We start from the raw sequence: 27767 nt of genomic DNA on the forward strand, positions 1-27767 counted from the left end.
AAATCTTTGTTTCTTCTGCTGAGAGCTTCTTGAATGAGTAATGCCGTAAGTCATAAATATTCAAACTTAGAATTACCATGACAATATTTGGATGATTGGGCCAGGATCCCAAAACAAGCTTTGTTTAGTAAGATTGAATCTCTTGGCCTCAAGACTCTTAGCTCTGAAGATAAAGAAGATCTGAGTATTACTTTCTGTAAGGTTAAAATAAGGAGGCAAATATATTCTGCTGATACTGCTTGTACTAATTAAGCTTTGAGAACTCCCTTTTTATAGCGTTATATGAGTTACATATAAGAATGGCAATGTAGAAAGGCAACATTTAAAAATCATTATGCTTTTTAATATTAAATTAAAAATACTTGTATTTTTAGGATCATTGCATAAAACCTTGAAGTCTTAAACATTTTTTTCCCAAATGTTGCTTATAGTTTTTGTTTGTTTATTTGCTTAATGTTTTAAGACTGTTTTCTTTGGGCAGTTTTAGATTCATAACAAAATGGAGGGAAGGTACAGAGATTTCCATATACTCCTGCCCCTACACATGCCACATGCATAGCCTCCCCCATTGCAACACTCATTATAATGATGCTTTTTTTTGCAAGGATAAAACTTACATTGACACATCATAATCACCCAGAGTTCATAGTTTACATTGGGGTTCACTCTTGGTGTTACACATTCTATGGCTTTGGACAAATATATAATGACATATGTCCATCATTATAATAACAGATAGAGTAGTTTCACTACTTTAAGAATCCTATGTGCTTTGCCTAATCATCTCCCCACCTACGCTTGTCACTTACTGATCTCTTTACTTTCTCCAGTGTTGCCTTTTCCAGAATGTCATATAGTTGGAATCATTCAGTTTATAATCTTTTCAGATTGGCTTCTTTAACTTAGTGATATGCACTTACTTCCCCTCACCCCCAAGTCTTTTCATGGCTAGATAATATTTTTAGAGCTGAATAATATTCCATTGTGTGGATGTACCATAGTTCATTCATTCACTTACTGAAGGACTTCTTGGTTGCTTCCAAGTGATGGCACTTATGAATAAAACTGCTATTAACATCCATGTGCATATTTTTGTGTGGATTAGGTTCCCAGTTCCTTTGGGTAAATACCAAGGGGTGCAACTTCTAGATGGTGTGGTACAAGTATGTTTAGTTTTGTAAGAAAGTGCCAAATGGTCTTCCAAAGTGGCCACACCATTTTGCATTCCCACCAAAATGAATGAGAATTTCTGTTGCTCCACATCCTCGTCAGCATTTGATATTGTCAGTATTCTGGATTTGAGCCGTTCTGTAGGCATGTAGTGGTATCATAATTGTTTTAATTTGCATTTCCCTCATGACATGTAATGTGGAGTATCTTTGTGTGCTTATTTACCATCAGTGTATCTTCTTTGATGAGATATCTTAATGGCTTTGGCCCATTTTTTATCAGATTATTTTGTTGTTGAATTTTAAGAGTTCTTTGTATATTTTGGTTAATAATCCTTTATCGGATATGTCTTTTACAAATATTTTCTCTTTTGTGGCTTGTCTTCTAATTTACTTGATAATGTCTTTTACACAGCAGAAGTTTTAATTTTTTTTTTAAGAGAAGTTCTAATTTTAATGAAATCCAGCTTATCACTTATGTCATGGGTCATGTTTTTGGTGTTATATCTCGAAAGGTGTCACCATACCCAAGGTTGTCTAGGTTTTCTTCAATGTTATGTCTAGGAATTTTATAGTTTTTAAATTTAGGTCTCTGATCCATTTTGAGTTAATTTTTGTGAAAAGTGTGAGGTCTTTGTCTAGATTCATATTTTTTCATGTGGCTATCCTGTTGTTCCAGCAGCATTTGTTGAAGAGACTGGCTTTGCTCCATTGTATTGCCATTGCTCCTTTCTCAAAAGTCATTTGACTGTATTTATGGGGGTCTGTTTTTGCGTTCTCTACCCTGTTTCATCGATCTGTTTTGTTTGTTCGTTCACCATTACTACACTGTCTGGATTATTATAGCTTTATAGTAAGTTTTGAACTCAGATAGCATAAGTCCTCCAACTTTGTTGTTTTCCTTCAATATCACATTGGTTATTCTGGGTCTTTTGCCTCTCCATATAAACTTTAGAATCAATTTGTCAATATGCATAAAGTAAGTAGGTGGGGTTTTGATTGGAATTGCAGTGAGTCTATAGATCAAAGTGAAAATAATTGACATCTTGACAAACAATACTAATTCTTCCTATCCATGAACATGGACTATTTTTACATGTCTTAAGTACTTTGATTTTGTTCATCAGAGTTTTATAATTTTCCTCTTACAGTTCTAGTACATATTTTTTAGATTTATACTTAACTAATTTCATTTTGGGGAGATGCTAATGTAAATTGTATTGTTTTTAATTTCATATTTCTCTTGTTCTTTGTTGGTATACAGGAAAGCAATTGAATTTTGCGTATTAACCTTGTATTCTGCAACCTTGCTGTCATCTCTTATTAATTCCAGAAGTTTTGTTGTCTATGCTTTTAGATATTCTACACAGATGATCCTGTCATATGTGAACAGATTCAGTTTTATATCTTCCTTCCCAATCTGTGTCTCTTCCATTCCCTTTTCTTCTCTTACTGCATTAAAAAGACTTACCCTATGATATTGAAAAGGAGTGGTGAGAGAAGATAGCCCCCCCTTTTATCTGATCTTGGTGGGAAAGCTAGTTTCTCACCATTAACTATGTTAGCTGTAGGTTTTTTGTAGAAAGTCTTTATCAAGTGAGAAAGTTTCCCTCCATTCCTACTTTAGTGAGAGTTTTTAATCGTGATTGGGTGTTGGATTTTGTCAAATACTTATTCTGTATGTATTGATGTGATCGTGTAATTTTTTTTTCAGTCTTTCAATGTGTTTCTTTTTTATTAATTGATTTTCAAATGTTGAACCAGCCTTGTATTTCTGGGATAAATCTCACCTGGTTGTTGTGTATAATTCTTTTTATACATTGTTGATTTCTGTTTACTAATATTTTATTTAGGATTTTAAACTATGGTTATGAGAGAGACTGTTTTATAGTTTTCTTATAATGTCTTTGTCTGGATTTGGTAGTAGGGTCATGCTCGTCTCATAGAGTGATTTTGAAAGTGTTCCCCCTGCGTCTGTCCTCTTAAAGAGATTGTAGAGAATTGATATCATGTCTTCCTTCAGTGTTTGGTACAATTCACCAATGAAACATCTGAGCCTGGTGGCTTTTTTTTGGAAGGTTACTAATTAAATTTCTTTAATAGTACAGTAGTCCCCTCTTAACTGCAATTCACTTTCCACGGTTTCAGTTACCTGTGGTCTGAAAATATTAAATGGAAAGTTTCAGAAATAAATAATTCATAAATTTTAAATTGCATGCTGTTCTGAGTGGTGTGATGAAATCTCGAGCTGTCCAGCATCATCCAGCCAGGGATGTGAATCATCACTTTCTCACTCTGTAGACGTTACCTGGCCATCAGTGACTTAGTAGCCCTCTTGGTTATCAGATCGCAGTGCTTGTGTTCAAGTAACTCTTCTTTTACTAAATAATGGTCCCAAAGCACAAAAGTAGTGATGCTGGCAATTCATACATGCCAAAGAGAAGCCAGAACGTGCTCCCTTTAAGTGAAAAGGTGTGTATGTAGAGAAAAAAGAAAACAGCGTAGATAGGGTTCAGTAGTATTTGCAATTTCAGGCATTCACTGGGGATGTTGGAATGTATCCTCTGCAGATGAATGGACTACTGTGTAGACCTGTTTAGATCATGTATTTTTTCCTGTGTGAGTTTTGGCAGATTGTGTCTTTCAAAGAATTGATTTATTTTATCAATATTATCAAATTTGTGGGCATAGACTTGTTCATAGTATTCTTTTATTATACTTTTACCATCAGTGGGATTTGTAGTGATGTCCACTCTTTCATTTCTGATATTAGTAATTGTATACTCTCTTTTTTTCTTAGTCTGGCCTAGAGACTTATCAATTTTATTGATATTTTCAAAGAACTGCCTTTTGGCTTCATTGTCTTGATCTTGATCTCCAGTTTTCAATTCCACTAACTTCGCTACTTCAGTGTAGAAATTTAGATTATCAATTTATAGTGTTTGTTTTTATTAAGATATTAAGTTTTATTAAGATATGAATTGAGTAGTATAAAGCACTCTAAGCACGGCCTTTGCTGCTGTCACAAGTTTTGATAGGTTGTATTTTCATTTTTATTTAATTCCAATAATTTTTTATTTCTCTTGAAATTTCTTCTTTGACTCCTGTTTTATTTATCGGTGTGCTGCTTGCTTAATCTCCTCCTATTTGGGGATTTTCCAGTAGTCCTTCTGTTATTGATTTCTAGATTAATTCCATTGTAGTCTGAAAGCAGACATTATGTGAATTCTATTTTTTTTCCCTTCAGTTTAAGGTGTGTTTTACGGCTGAGAATGTGGTCTATCTTGGTGAATATTCCATTTGACTTGAGAAAAATATACAGTCTCGTCGAAGTAATTATAGATTTCTGTTACATCCATTTGATTGATGGTGTTGTTGAGCTCAGCTATGTCTTCATGATTTTCTGTGTGCTGAATCTGTCCATTGCTAATAGAGGATGTTGAAGTCTTCAAGTGGGATAGTGGATTCATCTGTGTCTCTTGCCAGTTCTATCAGTTTTTGCTTCCTGTAGTTTGATGCTCTGTTGCAGGGCACAGACACAGGAAGAATTTTTAATGTCTGTGAGAATTGACCCCTTTATGTAACGCCCTTCTTTATCCCTGATAACTTTCCTTGCTTTACAGTCTGTTCTTTCTGAGATTATCAGAGCTACTCTTGCTTTCTTTATTAAATTGAGGTATAATTGACTTACAACATTGTTTAGTTTCAGGTGTACAACAGAATGATACGATATTTGTATGTATTCTGAATTGATCACTACAATAAGTCTAGTTAACAGTTACACACACGAGTTACATTTTTTCTTGTATTGAGAACATTTAAGATCTACTCTCTTAGCAACTTCAAATAGACAAAATATAGTATTATTAACTATACTTTAATATATAAATATATAAAATATATACAGTATTAATAATACTATAGTATTATTAACTAAAATAAAATATAGTATTATTAACTAAAGTATTATACTAATGTAATGCTGTATATTACATCCCCACATACTCCTGCTTTCTTTCTTTTTTTTTTTTTTTTTTTTTTTTTAAGATTTTATTGGGGAAGGGGAACAGGACTTTATTGGGGAACAGTGTGTACTTCCAGGACTTTTTTCCAAGTCAAGCTGTTGTCCTTTCAGTCTTAGTTGTGGAGGGCGCAGCTCAGCTCCAGGTCCAGTTGCTGTTGCTAGTTTCAGGGGGCGCAGCCCACCATCCCTTGTGGGACTCGAGGAGTTGAACGGCAACCTTGTGATTGAGAGCCCAGTGGCCCATGTGGGAATCGAACTGGCAGCCTTCGGAGTTAGGAGCACAGAGCTCCAACCGCCTGAGCCACCAGGCCGGCCCTACTGCTTTCTTTTGATTAGTGTTAGTATGGTATATTTTTCTCCATCCATTTACTTTTAACCTATATGTGTCTTTATATTTAAAGCAAGTTTTTTGTAGACAGCATATAGTTAGATCTTGTATTTTGACCTATTCTGCCAATATCTTTCTTTCAATTGGTGCATTCAGATCATTGACAATTTAAAGGATTCTTGATGCATTTGTGTAATATCTGCCATATTCATTACTGTTATCTCTTTGTTGCCCTTGTTTTTTGTTTCTGTTTTTGTGTTTCACTCCTTCTCTGCCATTTGTGGTTTTTATTGAGCATTTTACATGATTCCATTTTTCTCTTTCTTAGCTTATCAGTTATACTTCTTTTTTTTACTTTTTTTAGTGGTTGCCCTAGAGTTTGCAATATACAGTTAAAATTAATCAAGCTCCACTTTCAAATAACAGCATACCATGTCACAGGTAGTGTAAATACCTTATATTAACAAAATAGTACTAATTCCTTCTGTCTGTCCCTTGTATCGTTGTTGTCATTCTTTCACTCATATGCAGATGCTCCTCATCTTACAATGGGGTTATGTCCTGATTGAACCCATTGTAAGTTGAAAATATCCTAAGTCAAAAACACACTTGATACACCTAGCCTACCTAACATCATAGCTTAACCTAGCCTACCATAAACATGCTCAGCACTTAGCCTACAGTTGGGCAAAATCATCTCACTTGTGCCACCCAGCATTATGAGAGAGTGTCCCACTGCATATCACTAGACCAGGAAAAGATCAAAATTTAAAATTTGAAATGTGGCTCCTATTGAAATGGGTATCACTCTCATACCATCATAAAGTTGAAAATCGTTAAGACCACCATCGTTAAGTTGGGGACTGTCTGTATAAGCATACATAAATATATAATTGTATATATATGATATATACATGATTGCATATATTGTTGCTTTTACTATTTTGAATAACCTATTCTCTGTTAGGTCAATTAAGAATAACAAAAGTAAAGTTTATTTTACCTTCACTTATTCCTTCTTCAGTGCTTTAACTTTCTTTATGTGGATCCAGGTTTCTGACCTTTATTATTTTCATCTTCTTAACATTTGTTGCAAGCAAGTCTACTGCCAATAAATTTCCTCTTTGTGTTTGTTTGAGAAAGTCTTTCTTTCTGCTGTGTTTTTTAAGGATAATTTCACAGAATACAAAACTCTAGGTTGGTGGGTTTTTTGCTTTCAACACTTTAAATACTTCACTCCAGTCTCTTCTTGCTTCACAGTTTCTGAGAAGTGGGATGTAAGTCTTATCTTTGTTCCTCTATAGGTAAGGTAGGTAAGGCGTTTTATTTCCTCCGGCTTTTTTCAAGACTTTATCTTTGATTTTCTGTAATTTTAAAATGACCTGCCTAGGTGTAGTTTTTCAGGCCTTTACCCTGCCTGTGTTCTCTGAGCTTCCTTAAGTCTGTCCTCCTTTGCTTTTCGGTTTTTGAGGATTCTATTGATAAATATCTACCTTAGAGATCCTTTCTTTAGCTGTGTCCAGTCTGCTAATAAATTCATGAAAGGTATTCTTCATTTCTGCTACCGTGATTTCTACTTGTAGCGTTTCTTCTTGGTTCGTTCTTGGGATTTCTATCTCTGTGCTTACATTGCCCACCTGTCCTCACATGCTGTCTACCTTATCCGTTAGAGCCCTTAGCATATTGGTCATAGTTGTTCTAAATTCCCTGTCTGATAATTCCAACATCGCTTCCATGTCTGGTTCCGATGTTTGCTCTCTCTTCACAATGTGTTTTTAGTCTCTTGGTATGCCTTGTGAGTCTTTCTTGGTATGCAGACATGATGTCCGGCTAACAGGACTGCTGTAATTAGGCCTTAGTGATGTGGGATGGGGGAGCTTTTAGTCCTGTGATTAGGTCTCAGTGTTTTAGTGAGACTGGGCCTCCGGACTGTGCACTGCACAGAGTTTCTCAGTGTTTTTCTCTCCCCTTAGGCGGGACAGCATGGCTAGAGTAGGCTGCAGTTGGGTACTTCCTTTCCCCAGGTCAGTTAGAGTCTGATCATACCCCTGCAGGTAAGCCTCTGGTTAACTAGTTTCCCGATGGCAGACCTTGTTAAGAAGAACCAAGTGCTCTGGTTTATTTCAAAATGGTTCCTTTTTCCCTTCCCCTGCCAGAAACCGAAGGGTATTTTTCTCCGATATTTACTGTGGGAATCTGGTTGAGCTCCTGGAGGTAAATCTCACAATGTTGTGCCCCCACCCCGCTACGACTGGGTCCCCCTGGAGTTTTTCACTCTTCGAGTTGTTCTCCCTGAAACTCCAACAATTCGTAAATTACAGTGCAGATTTTCCTACCCCCACACTGGGTCTTCTGGCAATTTCTGCTCATTCGTCTCTGCTCTGGTAAGCAACGATAGCTACCCTGTATTCACCTGTTGCTGTTGGTCTCTTAAGTCATGGGGACAGTAGTTTGCCCCATGCCCTCCCCTCACGTATGGATCCAAGAAGAGTTGTTGATTTTTCAGTCTGTTGAGCTTTTTATGTTAAGAGTGAGTGGTGATTTCTAAGCTTTTTACATACAGAACCAGAAAGCTACTTGCAGTTTTAAAGAGTAAATAACTATGTTATTGAGATTTCTTGAAATTTTAATTTGTGACATGTCTTTATGTATTTCTTTAGATACAATATTGGGAAATGTATAGTTCACAGCAAATATTCTGATAAAACTTTTCCTTAGTTGAGCACATAGATTCTAATTATTTTTCCACGAAGCATCAAAAACTTTAGATTCTTTATGTAATGTGTGTATGTATATATGATTAAATGTGTATATGTTACTGAATATACATTTAAAAGATCATTTTTAAAATTATTTTCTTAGTTTGCTAATGTTTATATCTTTTTGATATTTTAAATACTCCCCTCTCTTTTTATCCAGGTTGAAGATTGTAAAAATTTCATTTAAGTGCAAACAGTTTTTTATTCAACTTAGAAAAGAACTGGTGAGTAATGATCTAATAATTATTAATACAAATGAAGTCTTAAGAAATAACTCAGTTATGACAGAACTTTTAGTGCAAGTGAGTGTTATTAATACTTTTGATAACTGCCTACTGAGTTAATTAATTCACATTTTATGACAAAATGTATTTATTTCCCCAGTATTTGGTTATGATTTAAAATTCTTCTAGATATCCATTCTGCTATTTCTTGAACTTAGAAACTGATCTCAATCATAAGGTTCATTATCAGGCCCCTGGGTCCATTCATAAGGGCAGTAACTGAGCCTTTTATACGTCCTTTTTCTTTTTTCTTCTAAATCTGTAGCACTTTCATACGTAAGCTCATTTCATTGAAGAGAATCTGAGTGTTTAGTTTTGTTTCTTGTTCATGAACATAGAGTATATTTCTTTCCTTTTTTGGAGTGGTAATACCCTTTTTATGTATTAAATAACAACACATTGAGTTATGGAAGTGCAGCGTTGGGAAGAATTTCGTCTTGTGGTTTTCTCTATTCTATCAAATTAAACTAACCTTATTTTTGAATTACATTATTTATTAGAAATTTTGACAAATTAGTGCAGATTTCAAGATGGTTGTATGTGTGTAAAATATATTCGAAAACCTTAAAAATGTATTTGAAGCAGCTACATTTTATAAGGATATTGATCTAAGTAATTATGATTCATCATTTATGCTCACAAAATGTTTTTCAGCAGTTTGTATTGAAATAGAAAAGTATAGAGATATTAAGTATAGTGCTTGATGAGTGTATGATACATAATGCGAATATGCAGGACGTCACTACCACCCCGGAAGGTGGGATTCCTGCTAATGGAGCTGATTCCCACTAGAAGTCATTAACCCTCCCCAAATAAACATTATTCTCACTTTTATCACCATGGGTTTGTTTATTTTTGAACTTTAAAAAAGAACTCATACAGAATGTTCTCTTTTTGTCTGCTTTCTTTCCCTTAACATCGTGAGATTCATCCATGTTGTCACACACAGCAATCCATTAGCTTTATGGTGTTCTACTGAAGGAATATACCATAATTTAGTGGTCAATCTTATGTTAGTGGACAGTTTCACCATTTCCAGGTTGTAACTATTATGATTAATACTACTAATGAACATTTTTGTACATTTTTTGACAAATATTTAGAGGAATAAAGTAGGATAAATCTTCTCTGGAAACTAGAGAACACATTTTACTTTAAATAATTACATTTGTAGAAGACAATACAGAAGCCAATTTTCTAATTTGCTTCCCATTATAGTACTGTTGTTATTAGTAATAATAATAGAGTTATAGTGTCTAGCATTTATTGAGGTCTTACTGTGTGCCTGGTAATTTGCCAATCATTTTTATTTAATTTAATCCTCACAACCATTGTCCAAGGTAATGTATCATTAGACTGTATTTAGCGTTAGATATTACTAGCAACAAAAGTCAACTAAAGACTGTCTGCAGGCATGCTCTGCAGAGTGTTCCCTTGTTAATGTTTTCTCTCTGAAATATCTCTTTATTTTTAAATATCCAAGCTGTGGTATCTATTTATCTCTCAATACCACATTTTGTATATCTATTGTTTACAAAATGTGTGGGGAAATTTTTGTTACATCCCAAATACAATAGGTAGAATGTCAGAATCACATGTAGACTTTTTGAAGTGTGCAAAGTGTCGAAAAGCAAAAGAACATATATGCACCTCAGATTTTGCTTCCACTGAGAAGCATTACTGCAGTCATACTCTGAGACGTTCTCTGTCTTTTTGCATTGTTTATGGTATGTTCTACAACATGGAAAAGGTATTTGTTAGTGCATACAAAGCAACTGTTAAGCATAATTAAGACTTTCCTGGTGATCAAGAAGTGATAATTTAAGCACAATATTTTCTAACATGGTAATTAAATACTTATACACGGGTATTTTATTGTATTTTACTTATGGAAAATATCTTCATGACCTTTTGTTAGGCAAAGATTTCTTTAACAGGACATAGAAAGAAAACCAACCTTAAAAGCAAAGATCAGTAACTTGGACTATGTTAAAATTAAGAACTGTATTCATCAAAAGACCATTAAGAATGAAGTAGCACAGAATATTGTATGTAATACACACATACTACGATATCTTTGGTTGTATTTCCAACCCAGTCCAAAAATATGTTAGTGACCTGAACAGACGCGTCAGAAATGAGGATAGCCACATGGTCAGTAACATGTAAAGGTGTTGAACCTCATTAATCATCAGAGAAGTAGTTCAATATGTCCCCATTACACAAGCATCCGGTGACCATAAAGGAAGTAAGTTGTGACATAGAAATAACATAATGCACTTAGGTGAGAATATTTGGGCTCTATCAGTAATGCTGAACTTGTCCGGGCTTCTCTTTCAGGAAGAGGAAAGTGTAGGAATGATTTAAGAACTTAGGGTGATTGGGAAGATAAAATCAAATAAAATTTATTCTTCTGCTTTTTGTTATTTATTACAGCATGAATCTAGAGAAACATTATTGGGATTTAACATGGTGAATTACAGAGCGTGCAAAAATTTGTGGAAAGCATGTGTAGAACATCACACATTCTTCCGTTTGGACAGACCACTTCCACCTCAAAAGAATTTTTTTGCACATTATTTTACATTAGGTTCAAAATTCCGGTACTGGTAAGTATTGCTAATGTATTAAGTGCAGTATTGCTGGATTTGTCCTCCCTTTAAAATGTAAAGGTCTAGTTTATTGAGCCATCGAATTTTTGTTGATACGTACCTGGTAAGTCAAATTCTCCATGGATTGTGGAGTTTTTCTGTATCAGCAAAAAGTTCTGTAGGTTCTTTCATATAACCATACTTGAGAAACCTGTTTCATTGACTTGATTCCAAGTCATTCTTGCCTAATGTAAATCAACCACATTTAATTATTTACATTCTAGAAACATTATAATTTACAGTCTTTGTTAAATATTTACAAGAAAACTTCTTTGTTCTAAGATACCTTTATTTTATTTGTGAAAACCAAGATGTCTTCTTCATGAGCGTACAAGTACTTTGCTTTTTTTATATATGAGTTGTCAAATTCTTTATTGTGAACAGTTCAAAACAGCTATTATACCAAACAGATAGTAATCATTGAACAATAACACCAGATTCCTTCTCCTAAAACTATCTTATTACCTATTCATGATAGCTTTTAATTTTTCCTGAAGGCAACAATCTTTGAGGGATAACTCTAACCAGAAAAAATAACAGCATAAAGCTTAGTACAGGATATTCCATTAAAAATACATGCCGTCCCCCCAATAAAAAAAGTAAAAGTTGCTCCAAAATTCAGTAGCAACACAAACAGAATTAGGAAAATTTTAACCACGAAAAAGGCACAGCAGATTCTTAAATGACTTGGTCTCATGCTTAACTCCTCTCTCACTTTCCTAAAAGCAATACTGGGAAATGTAAGGTACTTGCAAATTTAAAAGTAGATAAGAAGAGTGAGTGAGGATTAGCTCAATGGTGAAAATCGAGAAAAAATTTAAAAGCATCATCTGTTGGTACTACATCTCAGCAGAGACAACAGTACAGATTATAACCCTTAATAAACTTAATTCCTAACTAAGCAACCCCCAGAGTTATTACACAAGACTACACTTACCTCTGGCAGAACTGTTTCTTCCTTCTGTTCAGGGCAAAGCAGAGAAGGAATTCCTCTCATGCAAAATTATTTCTCATTCACTCTCAAATACAGAAGTATCTGATAATGCAGGGTCTGTGGAACATAACTTTGTTCATTGATGAAAGAACTATAATTAAGCTTAGTTCAGTCTTCTTAACCTCTGCTCCCTTTTCTCTGCTAGAAATATCTTGTCTCTTATGAAATTGTAATATCATCATGTTGTGTATTGTCATTTTATTTATAGTTCTCTTAAAGATTTTATTATTGTGCATATTTATGTATTTCAGCGGGAGAACTGAAGTCCAGTCAGTTCAGTATGGCAAAGAAAAGGCAAATAAAGACAGGGTATTTGCAAGGTAAGCCACTTCTATTTCAGTGTCTTAACTTTTTTTGAAGAAAGATTAAAATTATTACTAACTCTTTTTCCAGATATGATTACAGAATTATCACATGATTCATTCTTTAATTAAACAACAAATTATGTTGAGCGAATAATGAAATATTAATAGTTTGTCTAGTTTATTCTTTTTGTAACATGAGCTAAATTAACCCTGTGCCAAGAAATGTAGCTCTGACTAAGCTGAATCAAGTATTATTATAACATTTTGTTGGAAGGTTCATTTCCTTTTTTTTAAACATTTTTGAGAAATATAATGACTCTTTTTATATGTTATCCAGCCCATTTCCATATTTTAAAAAAATAATTAAAAAATAAGTTGCATTTTATTTGGGTGCCATTTAGTTAGCTTCCCCTTTTTAGGATCTGTTAGTAGCTAGTTTGCTTTTAATGTGTGAAATGACATGGTTAGATTTATGTTTTAGAACATAGTTTTATGAACAAAGATAGAGAGTGGATTAGAAGTAAAGACTGGGTTCCCAGGGACCAATTAAAAAGTTACTGCTGCAATCCAAGTAAAAATAATGAAGGCCTGAACTAAAACGTTGGCAATGAAATGGAGAAGAGGGAATAAATTTGCCAAATATTTGGTAGGTAGAACTAGCAGTTGACCGATTGGATGAGATGTGTGAGAGACAGGAGTATCTGGAAAGACTGTCAGATTTGAGTGACATACAATGGACAGGGAGGGATACAGGAGGGAGAACAAATTTGTAAGGAAAAAAGGAGTTAAATTAGCACAGGTCTACTTTGAGATGCTTGAGTAACACTCTTTAACAGGATTACCCAATAGATGATTAAATATTCAGAGGTAGAGCCCTGGAGGAAGGAGAAGGACCAAATCAGTGGCCGCAGATACTTGTTGAAGACCTACTCTGCTGAGCATTGTTTCAGGCCCTGTGAGTACAGTGAAAAACAAGATACACATCTTAATCCCATGGAGTTCAAATCTAATTGGTGCAGCGGATATCAGATATAAGTAAAGGATTGAGTCAGCAAGGCCATGGAACTGGAGCCTACTTATGTTTCAAGAAAAGAAGCCAATCCAATAATGGACCAGAGGGAGAAGGCAATGACAGAGGAGATGGTTAGAGAGGCAGGCAGCGGCTAGAACTTGTGTGACCCTATGTTAGAAATGTAAGGATTTTGGATTTTAAGTGGAAGCCAATCGGGGCTCTGAGCATGGAAGGGATATAAACTGACTTGTATTTTTTTAAATGTGGTAGAGTAATAAGCTATGTACAAACATCATGATTTCTAGGACTTGCTTCAAAATAATTGGGGTGAGAGGGTTAGAGTAAGTGATAGAGATGAAACAAGATTGACCATGATGATAATTGTTGAACCTTGATCCTGAATATACAGGGTTTATTAAACTGTTCTCTCTTCTTATGTTAATATTTTAAATGTTCCACAATAAAAATATGGGGGTGGGGAGCTCACTCTGGCTGCTCTGACCGTCAGCTATATGGGGATGTGAGTAGGTAGGAAGAAGTCGGTCAGTGAATCTAATAATGGCTAACATTTATTTTGTTCTTATCTGTGCCAGGCGAGTTTTGTATATTAACTCACAATCCCTATAACTTAATGAGGTAAATCCCATTGCGGATGAGAAAACTAAACATAGCGAGTTTGAATAATTTTCCTGAGTTTATACAGGTAGTAGGGAACGTAGCCAAGATTTTAAGCCAGGCATTTCAGGCTCTTATCCACACTTCTAACCGCTACAGAACAGATTTTGCTCTTCTGCATGACATAGCTGCGTGCTTGACTCCTTTCCTGTATCACAGATGGGAGAGATGACCTTGTTTATTGCCTGTAAGTTCTGTGAGGGCAGGAATTTTGTCTTTTATTCACTGCAGTAGCCCCAGCTCTTATACTAATGTGTAGGAAAGGCAGATATTTTTTAAAGGAAGCAGTGTGTTTTCAGTGAAAATGGCTTAGAGAGGATAAGTCCTTAAAGAGCTCTTGTGCTTCTACTGCCATTGAAGGCCTGAAAATTGTAATAATTGAGAGCTAGCAAATTTTGCTTTTGATTTTACTTTAATTTAGCTCTTAGTCGTTATCCATCCCTAAGACATTCCTGCTTTGTGTTTCTGGAGTGAAAGGAGTTTTTTCTTTCTTCCCTCCAAAAGTAAACATTGTTTTATTGTGTTTTCTACTTGTATAAATGATAGTTTATTATTTTTTTAAAACTCCAATAGTGCCAAGTAACATAAAGTAAAATTGAGACCCCCCCCCCCCCAATACAATCAGTTTCAAAATGTTTGGTATTTCCTAGGCAAGATTTTGCCAAGCATATACTCATAGATATATTTATGTGTGTGTTTCATTTATTTTAAAGATTTTTTTAATACTTATTATTGTGTGTTTTTATCACTTAACCTGTCATAGGGTTTCATATTTTCTTTGAAGTTGAAAAATCTACAGTCATTTATAATGTCAATAAATCAATTAAACAGTTGAATCCTTTTACCCTAAATGGTAGGATATAACTTTAGAATTCTTCCTTTTACCCTGTTACTTTATGCCTCTGGAGTCAGGTTCATTGCTAAGACCATCTGAGGCTGTGCCCTGAATGCTTATTAAAATAAATAATAAATAATACTGTAAGTTCCTTAGAGTTAAGGATATTTGAAAGAAAAAAAATCATTTAAACATGATTTGTATGTGTTTGGATAATAAAATTTACTTGCATTTTTTTTCCCTTCATTCCTGGCTTAGTGCATCCCTATTTGTCTATGAATAACCTACCCAACAGGAAAACCATCAATGAAAATGCCTTGATGTAGGAAGGATTTAGCTAGCTCGTCAGGGCTATAGTATTTTGCTGTGATAAGTTTACTTAAATTTGAATGATGTAATTTATTTCAGCATAGGTTCAAAAATGTTTTGAAGTTGATTTATTATTTCTTATATTTAAATTTGTGAGGGAAATATTCACTATTAAATACAAATCTTGGTGTTATCATATTAGTGACTTGGTTATTTCAGAAGGGAGAAAAAAAGGAAGAACACAGATGCCTACCCCAATAGACATGGCTACTGAAATTACTCAAAATCCTCCCTTTTATAGTCTTAGATGCCCTTTTTTCCACTTAGAAAGTACTAAGGACCTGCACACAGGTAAAAAATGTACAGTAAAATGTTAATTTGAAATTGTTTCCTTTGAAATTGCTATTGAGAATTTACTTCCTATCATCTTTGTTGTTTTAATTTAAAAAAGTATTTGTCGTTGTTCTTAGTACTATAACTTACTTGCAACACTCCATTCAGACTTGTTAAAATCAAGGTAAATATTTTTCTGGGTTTTTTTTCCTGTTAAAACTGCATGGTAACAAAATACTTACACTTTTTTTCTTTTCCTAACAAGAACTTTTTTCTTGCTTGACGTGTATAAAAATACTGAACATGATTTGATAACTAGTTCTACTGTAGTATGATGTCCTAATATGAATATCAAATCATAGGTGTATTTATACATTAATATTAATATCACATACAAATGACTTTATAAGTGGTAATGTTTTCATATTTTCATCATATCAGGTTTTGCGAAATATACAAATAGTTATACCTGCATCTTTATTTTCTATATTATTTAAATGTGAAATAGTTTAACAGGTGGTTTTATAAAATAAATATATTATTCATTGAGTAGTAGAGCTAAAATTCCAATATGATATGCCCCAAATAACTGTCCTATTTGTTTTGTTATGCCGGAATTATATGAATCCTCCTTAAAATGATAAGTCATCACCTGTGACGAGGTTTTAATAGTACTGTTTTGATGATCCTGCTAACTCTGAAAGACTAAGCTTTCCTAGGTTTGTTTTTATAATATATCAGAATCTCATTGTGGTGACTTGATGCATATCTACCAAAATACCTCAAATGGTTTTAGCAATTATTAACTTACTCTGTTAAAGAATTAGAGAATTCTAGAGTTCTTGTCCACTTCGTGGAATTTTAGTTGGCAGTATAAATACATAGAAGGAATTTCTTCATAAACTTTTCATGTAAGGTTGTTTTTTTTAAGCAATAATAAGCTATTTTATTTTCCTTATATATCAATTCTTTGAATTGTTTTCACACTTTTTGAATTGTCATATAATATCTCGGAAGAAAGCAAAAGAATGTTCCCATGCAACAGAAAAATAAAGTGCCATGGTCAGAAAATAAACTTACCACATTGCAAACACAGTGATGAAGTGTGGTATTTTTTTCTCTGAAATTTCCACACTCAACAGGAAACATAGACAGCAAGCTTGAGTGGGTGGATCTCTGAGGTTAAAACTGTTAATAAAATAAGGTACCTGAAATTTAGTTTTAAGTGCAAAACATTCCCTACCATGTTTAGTTTATTAACAACAGTACAGTGTTCTGATGCTTTATAATAGGTGAGTAAAACTGGATATTTTCCTCCTTCAAATGACTTTTTTCCTCTCTTAGAAAATGAAAGTAGTTGCTCTCCTGGCTATGATTAGTGAGCTCTCTTACAGCTTACATTCAGTAGTCTCGTATATGAGAAAGAATCGTTTATTAAAATTAAGAGTTAGCATTAATAGAAGAGCTATAAATGCTTAGGTTTCTTTTCATAATCTTTGCTTCATTTTAAAAATCTAATGCAGGTGATAATATACTTTATTTTCCTTTTACTGTGACTGATAGGAGTATTTGCACTGCAGAATGAGGGGTTTGGACTAACTGGTGTCCTGAATTGTCTTCAAGTCAGAAAATTCTATAATTTAAACACAGGATAATGGGAAATGTTCATGCTTAAATAACTTTAAATTCACTTATGAAAACTGAAATCTGAGTCAACATCTTTTTTTTAATCTATAACATTACATCTCTTAGAAAATGTTAAATGTTCTTAAATTAAGGAGATGTCGTTAGGCCAAACCCAAAAGATTTTGGCTATGAATACGTGAAATGATAGGCACTTAATGTGGTTTGGAATCATAAATAATTTGTTACTCATGGTTTAGTAAAATTAATAGACTAAAACATTGCACTGAAAACTTAGATGCTAGTATATCATAAAATTCAGGAGGTAAGGAAGGATCTTAGGATCATACATTGTACTAGTAAATTTAGATATGTAGACGTAGAAACCTAAGTTAGTGGAAGATCAAAACTAGAATTTAGGGTCCCTCTCCATCATTATTTTAATGCTTCCTTGTATGCACCTAAATTTTATTGAATAGCCTTTCTTGGTCATTGTTACCATGCTTTTTGCTCAGTCTATTTCTGTGTACTTCAGTGAATTTATTACTGAAATGTAAAACTATCAGTTTACAAGATGGTTTATTATGTTTTTTTAATATAAGTAGCTTAATTCATAATATTAGACTCCATATTACCTACGTCTCAAAAAGCAAAAATTCAAGTACATGTCATGTGTTTTCCATGAATTTTGGCCACTATCTGAATTTACATGTAAAAAAGACTTTAGTTGGTAACTTACCTAAAATTATAAGGGTTTTTAATCTCTGCAAAGATCATTATCTTTTTTTAAAAGATCACTTAGTTTTCATCTTTCTTACTATGATAGATGACAATATATAGATTGGTAATAAAACGTATTCTTTTACTGCCCACCATGAGACAGAATAGTTAACATTCCAAATGGTTTTTTAAAAAGAAAAGATAAAAAAGAAAGAAATCCACTGGCCTACTGCACACAAAAAGGAAAAATTATAAATCAAATGTATACATAATTATCATTTTTGCCCTGCCCTCATTGAGGCAAAGGATCAGGATTTAGATTTAAGGACATTCAGGAGATGATATACTAAGAATTGATTCATACATTCCAAAGTAAGCTAGAGTTTCAGAGACTTTGGAATGGTAAGGAATTGTCAGTACTATCTATAACATTGGTAATATCTGAGAAAATTTGGTAGCCATCTATTTCCTTGCTTTTTATTTTCTCCTTTTTTTCTTGTTTTTTTCTCTTTTCCCTATTTTCTCTCCTACTTTTCCTAGCTTTTCTTCCTTCTTCATACAAAGCAGACTTACTTTCTTTGGAAATTATCTGATATGTAGCCTCCAAATGCGTTAATTGCTTATAAGTAAACACTTCATATTTATCCATCTAGATATGATCTATTAATACAAATTCTAAGATGTGGTTTATAGTTTCAGCTACCAAGATAAAATTTTTTACATACTAAATTATTTCTGCAGATCCCCAAGTAAGCCCTTGGTGCGGAAATTAATGGATTGGGAAGTAGTAAGCAGAAATTCAGTATCTGATGACAGGTTAGAAACACAAAGCCTTCCATCACGATCTCCACCTGGAACTCCTAATCAGTAAGTACGGACTAATATCAGATGTACATTTTTGCTTACTTCTAAATTATTGGCTGTATATTTCCACTGCCTGGAGATCAAAATACGTAAATCTTTATATTTAAATCTTTTGATCAAACATGATTTTTGTTGCTCCAGAGCATTCTTTCCTCTCAGCCTGCAGCTCATTGTGTAAGTGGTATGGAATAGCCTCAGCAAGTGAGATAGTAGAGCAAGGATGCTCGACAAGAGGCTCGCTTCCTCACGTAGTTGACTTTCAAAGTAAGGTCCCTGGCTAATAAATCTAGATCTATTAGTAGACTTAAAATCTGGAAATATTATTATTGTTATAATCCTTATCCATGTGGTCTCCAATAGAATTTCTAGGGGAGCATATATTGTTTGAACAACCACTGCTCTGCCACTTTCTATGGTATACAAAAAGGGATTTCCAACATTAGTTCCTACGAGCTTAGCCATAGTAGTTATGCTAAGTACTGTTATTCAGCATTTACTGTGTATGCACTTCATTCTAGCATTTCTCACAAAAACTGTGTGCTTTGGTGTAGATAGTAAGTTAATAAACTTTATTAGTCAAAGATGTTATGTTAATTTTTTAATGTCAACAAATGTGTTGTAGTATATGTTATTAACATAGTAATAAATGTATGTCAGTATATTTGACATACCTTATTAACCCATAAGGCTGATAGACAAAATATTTTAATTTTGGTATAGAATATAATATTTGAAGTAATCTTCCTTTAGAAATATTTGATACACGTTAATGTTCAATAAATGCACTAAATTCTAAAAGTTGTGTCACTGATGGATGTTTGTCAGCCAAAGAATAAACCTCTGTATTGGAAGTAAAATGTGTGCATAAACAGTTTGGTTCACAGAATGTTACCTGATACCTAGATGTCTTCCTTGCTACTAGTAAAAATAGACTTAAAAGTTTCTATCTTTGCTAATTGCAGATTGCCATATCATCTTTCTTTTAAAAAAAAAAAAAAATTGCCTGTATTTCAAGGTCAATTAGCTTGTTTAAAGAAAATCCAGAAACTTCTTTTGCTGGTCCTTTTTCTAGCCATTTCTCCATTTGTTACCAGGAACAAGAAATGTAAACCAGATGATTGAATTAATTAATTAGCAGTAGCTCTGATCAAATTTTTGGTTAATGAAACATTTTAGGTATAGTCTGAAAAACTTTTTCTAAATTCTAAAGAGACAATACAGTCTCTTTAGAATTTAGTGGTTCAGAGAACAGGCCCTGGAGTCACTGTATGTTGGAACTTTGGGCAAGTTAATTAATCTTTGTCCTATTTTCCTCATCTACAAAATTATATTTATAATAATAATATCCTTCTTGTAGTATTGTTAGGAGGGTTAAATGAGTTGATATATGTAAAATGCTTAAAACAATACCTGGCACATAATAAGTGCTCAAATGTTAGCTATCGGAATTAATGGATAGTAATGACAATAATAATTCATGTGACTATGTCACATATGAGGATGGAAATATGTTATGCAATATTGTTAGGAATTAAAGTCCCATACATAAAAATATTTATACGGATTAAAAAGTGATTCAGACCGAAGGTGTTTTTGAATCATTTATTTTATCCATTTATTTTATAAATGCTGATTAAGACACAACGTTGTAGTGACTAAAACCTAGAAACATTAAGGTTAGTAGAGATAATAGATGTCTGAATAGATAAAACCCTTGTGGCAGATGGTTGACAATCCCTCAGATCTTTGACTTCCTATCTTGTGTTATTTCTGTTTACATCGCACTACTTTTGTCAGAGACTCTGCTTAGTCAATGTGGTTAGTCTTAAAAGCACATGCCTACTTTCAATGCAATCATACAATTAAGAAACTTGAAAAAATTGAATTAAAGCACATTTTTACTCAGTTTTCTTCCTCTTTATGCAGTCGAAATTCTGCATTCACACAAGAGGGAACCCGGCTGCGACCGTCTTCAGTTGGTCATCTGGTAGACCACGTGGTTCACACTTCTCCAAGTGAAGTATTTGTGAATCACAGATCTCCGTCTTCAACACAAGCTAATAGCATCATTCTGGAATCATCACCGTAAGAACTTTTTCCATTTGGTTTCCTTCTGATAAGTAATAATGCCCCAAATTGTTTCATTTGAAATAATCTGGGAAATTGGGGTATTTGATACAAGATTTTAGTTTTGCAGTGTTTTAAAAATTTATATATTTGTAAATGTACTTATCTGTCCCAGGGATTTCTTGGTGCTCCCCCTATAAACCAAAAGAAATCAATGTTATTTTGTTGACTAAGTATGTTCTTGAACTGTTAGTGCATACACTTAAATGTTTCTGCAGATAATGTAGCACTGTGGTCAGGCAATAAAGTAGTGAAAGGTAGGGTTTTTAAAATATTTTTCAGGAAGGGGCCCACAAGGATGAATAGACAGTGTTGGAAAAATTAACTGACAAAGAAGAACTAAGTACGATGACCATCACAATGAAAATAAGTAATAGAAAACATGCATGCATCATTTCTAAAATTCATATTATATTCTGATACATAAATTCAGCTTCATAATTCAATATTTATATCTCATCAATGTAGTATACAACATGCTCATATTAATATGCAACATTTTGATTTATTGGTTTATATAATGCAGTTCATATGGAAGTACTATGCGAGAATTAGAAAAAAGTAAAATATAAGATATAAAGATAGGAAAGAAGATTCATTGTTGAGAAGGAGAAAGGGGTGTGAGATATAGTGAATGTGATCAGGATTAAAGAAAGACTGAGTCTGAGAGTGATGGATGGAGGAGTAGGTGGAGTGATCAGCAAAGCATTTAGTTACAGGTGCTCCAGAAACTTGTGACTGGATCTGTAGGAGCCATACTGAAAACAGTGTTTTGATCTGCGCTTGGGAATGGGCAGATGTGGAGGGCCAACTGCGTACATTGCTCTTATGCCATTTATATAAGGGACTTGAGCATCTCTGGGTTTGGGTATCCACGGGCATCCTAGAACAGTCCCTGGCAGATACTGACATTCAACTGAACTTTTGGGGGAGTCAAAAGTCTTACGTGGATTTTCAAGTATGCGGGGGTCAGTGCCCTAACCCCTTGTGTTGTTCAAGAATCAGCTGTTATTCCTGTCTTCCTCTTTCTCTTCTTAACATTCAAAAGTTAACACAGGAACTAATTTATCCACAACATTTTTTTTATTTTTTTATTTTTTTTTAAGATTTTATTGGGGCAGGGGACAGGACTTTATTGGGGAACACTGTGTACTTCCAGGCCTTTTTCCCAAGTCAAGTTGTTGTCCTTTCAGTCTTAGTTGTGAAGGGCGCAGCTCAGCTCCAGGTCCAGTTGCCGTTGCTAGTTGCAGGGGGCACAGCCCACCATCCCTTGCGGGAGTCGAGGAATTGAACTGGCAACCTCATGGTTGAGAGGATGCGCTCCAACCCACTGAGCCATCCGGGAGCTCAGCGGCAGCTCAGCTCAAGGTGCAGTGTTCAATCTTAGTTGCAGGGGGCGGGGCCCACCATCCCTTGTCCACAACATTTTTTATGTGGCTAAATGTTGAGCAGTATATGTCTCAAGCCCTGGTTCCCACCCCCGCCTTTGGATTATTTTAGACAAATACTGGTTTTGAATATATTAAAATCATTGAGTTAGAAATATGTTACCAACTAAAGTAAATATGTATGTTATTAGAGCCCTGGTCTCTACTGATCTTGCATTCTGTTCATTTAAATATAAGTAGTTTCTGTTAGAATTCAAACTACAACAATACTACCACTTATAACCAAAATGGAATCATAGAAAATAGGTCTGTTGAGGCCTCACATACTGGCAGGTAAGAGGGTTGCTTAGCTTTTGTTTGTTTTATAAATTGGCTTCTGCGAAGCATTTCATTTGAAGAAGAGTCCACTGCTACCAAAAGTTTGCAAACACCTAATTTAAAATAACTTCACTCCTGCTTTTTACAGTGATTTTCTTTGAGGTACAACTATAACATAGTGTTAAGAGCACAAGCTCTGCGTTCAAACTGGGTTTAAAACTTGGTTTCACCACTTCTAATTATGTGACCTTGGGTATATTATTTTATCTCTGTAAGCTTCGATTTCCTCACCTGTAAAAATAGCCTGATAATATCTACCTCATAAAATTGCTGTGACATTTAATGAGACGCATAGTTCAGCAGAGAAAAAGTGCTTAGTAGGTGTTAACTGTAGTAATTACATAGCTTCTTTCAGTTAATTTTTGTGATATATACTGGCATCTCTTAAGTATTTATGTACCATTTATCTGTCTGCATGTTTGAAGTATGGATGACTAAGTAAACAGAGTGAAGAATTTCCCAAATTCTCAACTTCATACCCCTCAAGTGTTAAATCCATTTTCCTGAGCCATTTTTTTCATGGATTGTCCCATTCTAATCCTATCTAATGAGTTACCACAGCTTTGTCCGTACCTCATCAATTTCTGTGGCTTAGTCATCAAAGATTTGCCTTCCCTCTGCCCCTCTGAGCTACTGGCACTAACTTCATCTCCAGGCTCAGCTTAACCCAATTCCCATGCCAATCTTGATCAAGTCTCATATGTCATGGACCCTGCAAATACTAGGCTGCTCTAGGACAAGGAAATAAAAGAACCAAATAGGGTGCAGATGGAAGGAGGTATCAAGCCATGGGAACTCAGAGGACACACCTATTAGTACTTGTGACGACAAGACTAATTGCATGTCCCTGGGCTGTTACGGCTGCAGTATACTTACCTGCCCTCCATCTCTGGAAAAAGTCTCCACTCCTTGGATTTGGCAGCTAAGATCAGGGACGTGGAGTTTGGTGGAAACCCAGAATCTCAGGTCTGGGACCTTGATTTTGGAATGAATTCCTACTGATACAATAATACGACATTTTCAGTTCTATTCCTACATTACTCATATCCCTGAGAGTTTATATATACTTTTTAAATTGCCTTGAGCATTACTTAGTAGTCAATCTGAAATGGTGATTACTTTGAAATACTCTGAATGTCAGAGTGTCAAGAATCCTGAATTTTGAACCAGAATTTTATCTGTATCTTACGAACTAATATAAAGTATAGTAGGGTTAAATGCTCAGGAGAGACTTGGATGACAATAGTGATTGTAATTGAAGGAGTCATGAGTTCCTGGTATGTATCTTAGAAAATGAGAGTTTTAAAAGGAGCCATCATTCCTGGTAAGTTTATATTAGTCTCTGCAAAGAATATTGTTTCTGTTTGTTTTCTAGTCTTAAATTATATAAACTTGATGCTTCTATAAAAGGTATGTATATACAGTTGAACCTTCAACATCTTTTTTAAAGATTTTTATTAAAATATAGCTAACATACAACATCATATTAGTTTCAAGAGTACACCATAGTTATTTAACATTTATATACCTAAAGAAGTGATCACAGTGATAAATCCAGCAACTGTCTGATACTGTACCACGCTATCACAATATTATTGACTATATTCCCTATGCTTTACTTTGCATCCCAATGACTATTTTGTAACTACTAATATGTACTTCTTAATCCCGTCACATTTTTCACTCTGTTCCCCAAACCCCCTCCCATCTATCACCCCAATAAATCTAGTACCCATCTGACACCATATATAGTTATTACAATATTATTGACTACATATCTTATGCTATACCCTACATCCTCATGACTATTGTGTAATAACCAATTTGTACTTGTTAGTCACTTCCCCTTTTTCACCCAGCCCCCAAACCCTCCACCCATCTGGCAACTATCAAAATGTTCTGTTTCTGTTTTGTTTGTTTATTTTGTTCTTTAGATTCCACATATAAGCAGAATCACATTGCCTCTGTCTTTCTCTGTCTGACATACTCCACTCAGCACAGTACCCTCACAGTACCCACAGTGCATCGTCTATGCAGCCACAGATGGCAAGAACCCATTCCCTTTCCTGACCAAGCAATATTCCATTGCAGGTGTGTACCACCTCCTCTTTATCCATTCATTTATTGACGGACACCCAGGCTGCCTCCACATCTTGGCCATTGTAAACAATGCAGAAATGAACATAAGGATACACATGTGCCCTCGAAGTAGTGTTTTGTGTTTCTTTGGATAAACACCCAGAAGTGGGATTACTGAGTCCTTCTTTGTCTCTTGTTATAGCCTTTGTTTTAAAGTATTTTGTCTGCTATAAGTATTGCTACTCTAGCTTTTATTTTTTCATTTCCTTTTTCATGAAATATCTTTTTCCCTTATTTTCAATCTCTGTGTCTTTCAATCTGACTTGAGTCTCTTCTAGGTAGCATATATTAAGTCTTATTTTCTTATCCATTCACCCACCCTATCTTTTTATTGGAGCATTTAATCCATTTACATTAAAGTAATTGTTGATAGAAAAGTAGTTATTGCCATTTTATTATTTACATTTTTTATCTATTTTTTTTTCCTCCTTTTCGTGTTAAAGAAGTCCCTCTAAAATTCCTTGTAATACTGGTTTGGTGGTGATGAATTCCATTAGCTTTTTCTTCTTTAGGAAGCTCTTTGTCCTTCAATTCTAAATAATAGTTATGCTGGGTAGTATAACCTGGGTTGTAGGTCTTTGCTTAACTATTTTGTGCCAGTCCCTTCTGGGCTGCAAAGGTTTTCTTGTGAAATCAGTTGACAATCTCATAGGAACTCCCTTGTAGGTAACTAACTGCTTTTCTCTTGCTGTTTTTAAGATTCTCTATTTGTCTTTAACCCTGGCATTTTAATTATGATGTGTCTTGATGTGGGCCTCTTTGGGTTCATCTTGTTTGGGATTCTGTGCTTCCTGGGCTTGTATGTCTATTCCCTTCTCCAGGTTAGGGAAGTTTTCCATCATTTTTATTTCAAATAGGTTTTTGATTCCTTGCTCTCTCTCTTCTCCTCCTGGTACCCCTATAATGTGAATATTGGATGCTTGGTGTTATCCCAGAGGCCCCTTAAACTATCCTCATTTTCCTTTCATTCTTTTTTGTTTTTCTTATCCTTATTGGATGTTCTCTTCCTTCGAAATTGCTGATTTGATCTTCTGCTTCATCGAACCTGTTGATTTTCCTCTAAAGTATTCATTTCAGTTATTGTATAGTTCATTTCTGACAGGTTCTTTTTATGTTTTCTATCTCCATTTTTATGTTTCCTATCTCTTTGTTGAAGTTCTCCCTGAGATCATTGAGCATCCTTATAAGCAGTGTTTGGAACTCTGCATCTCGTAGATTGCTTGTCTCTATTTTGTTTAGTTCAGTTTTGGAGTTTTGTTCTGTTCTTTTATTTGGGAAATGTTTCTTTGTCTCCCCATTTTGGCTGCCTCCTTGTGTTTGTTTCTATGTATAGGTCAGGCTGCTATGTATCCCAATCTTAGTAGAGTGGCCTTATGTTGTAGATGTGTTGTGGGGCCCCGTGGCATATTCTTCCTGGTCACCTGAACCGAGTGCTGTAAGTGTGTCCTTTCTGTGCATTCTGTGTGTCCTCCTGTTGTAGTTGAGCATTGGTTGCTGTTTGCACGTCAATGAGAGGGATTGACTCTCAGGCTCATTAATTGTGAGGATTGGCTGTGACTACAGTGGAGGATCTGTTTTGCAGGGGCTGCCCCTATGGAGCAGGATTCGTTTTAGCAGCATTCTGGTGCCTGCCCAGTTTGCCGTTTGGGTGTGTCATCCTTGGAGGTGGCCAGGTGATACTTCAGCTCAGTCCAAAGCTGGCCACCAGGTGTTGAAGCCCCAGGGCTTCCTGGGCGGTGCACTACCACTTTCCAAATTCAACCACTACCTGTATCCTGCCCGGGACCACCTGGCATGAGCCACAAAGCAATCTGCAGATTGCCACCATCCGTGCTGGGCTTGGAGGTGCTTCAAGAGGCCAAGCCAGGATCGAGGCCTGCTGCCATTAGTGCTGAGATTGGGGTTGTTCAGCAAGATGTACAGGACATGTCAAAGCCGAATGCTGCTTGTTTGGGGTTTGTGAACCTTTGAGATATTTTAGGAAAGTCTGCAGCATGAGCAAGACAGGCTGTTTGTATGGAAAAGCCAGTTGATTGTTGCTGCTTGGGTGGGTGCCTCAAATTGGATGGGGCGGCATCTCAGGGAATCACCAGGGTGAAGAGAACAAATGGTGTAAGCTAGGATGTTGGAGATTCAGATATGGCATCTGCCTGTGTCTGCATGCTGGGAGGGGGGAGGACTAAACAAAGAATGGATTCTATCAGCATTTCTATCTGAGAAAGCTGCCCCTCTAGCCCTCACTCTGCAGCCAGACAACTTAGTTCCTCCCCATATGTCTCTGGCACCTTTCGAGCTGCTGTCCCAGAGCTGAAGCTCAGAGCAAGTGAGTCTGTCAGCAAGTAAGTCCATGTGCAGGCACTTTAAGAGGGATACCTAGGGCTTCTGCCACCCTTCATCTCACTCAACCACAATCTCCGCTGGTTTTCATAACCAGAGGTTATGGGGGCTTCTCTTCCCAGTACTGGAACCCTGAGCTGTGGAACTTGGTGGGGAGGCCTCCACGGGTGAGATATGCCGCCTGATTTTTAATGGTCACACATGGGGATGGTCGTCTCTGCCCCTCCTATCAGTCTCACGTTTCTTCTGTATGTCCTTAGATATAGGACTTCGGTTCAGCTAGACTTCAGGAGGTCTCTCAATGAAGGTTGTTCTGTAGTTTAGTTGTAATTTCAATGTGCTTGTGAGAGAAGGCAAGCGTAGTGTTTATCTACTCTACCATCTTGACTGGAAATCCTTTGACATCTTTTTTTTTTTTTAATTCACAATTTTCAGGGTTTATCTTGCTCATTTTTTAAGTAACTAAAACAATCCCTTTGGAATGACAGTGTTTCTATAATCTCCCTATGTTCG

General features: G+C 35.2%; 1 protein-coding gene across 4 annotated transcripts in view; it reads left to right on the forward strand.

Moving 5' to 3' along the window:
* The window catches only part of PTPN4 (protein tyrosine phosphatase non-receptor type 4), a 172639-nt gene that overhangs the window by 106342 nt on the left and 38530 nt on the right, over positions 1-27767 (forward strand). For all 4 annotated transcript variants that reach the window (XM_033111995.1, XM_033111996.1, XM_033111998.1 and 1 more), the window contains 5 exons: positions 8441-8504; positions 11001-11173; positions 12461-12529; positions 18763-18888; positions 20812-20970. In XM_033111995.1, coding sequence (XP_032967886.1) covers positions 8441-8504; positions 11001-11173; positions 12461-12529; positions 18763-18888; positions 20812-20970 — 591 coding nt within the window. The remainder of the gene's footprint in view (positions 1-8440; positions 8505-11000; positions 11174-12460; positions 12530-18762; positions 18889-20811; positions 20971-27767) is intronic.

The sequence above is a fragment of the Rhinolophus ferrumequinum genome, chromosome 8 (genome assembly GCF_004115265.2).
Source record: "Rhinolophus ferrumequinum isolate MPI-CBG mRhiFer1 chromosome 8, mRhiFer1_v1.p, whole genome shotgun sequence".
Taxonomy (NCBI): domain Eukaryota; kingdom Metazoa; phylum Chordata; class Mammalia; order Chiroptera; family Rhinolophidae; genus Rhinolophus; species Rhinolophus ferrumequinum.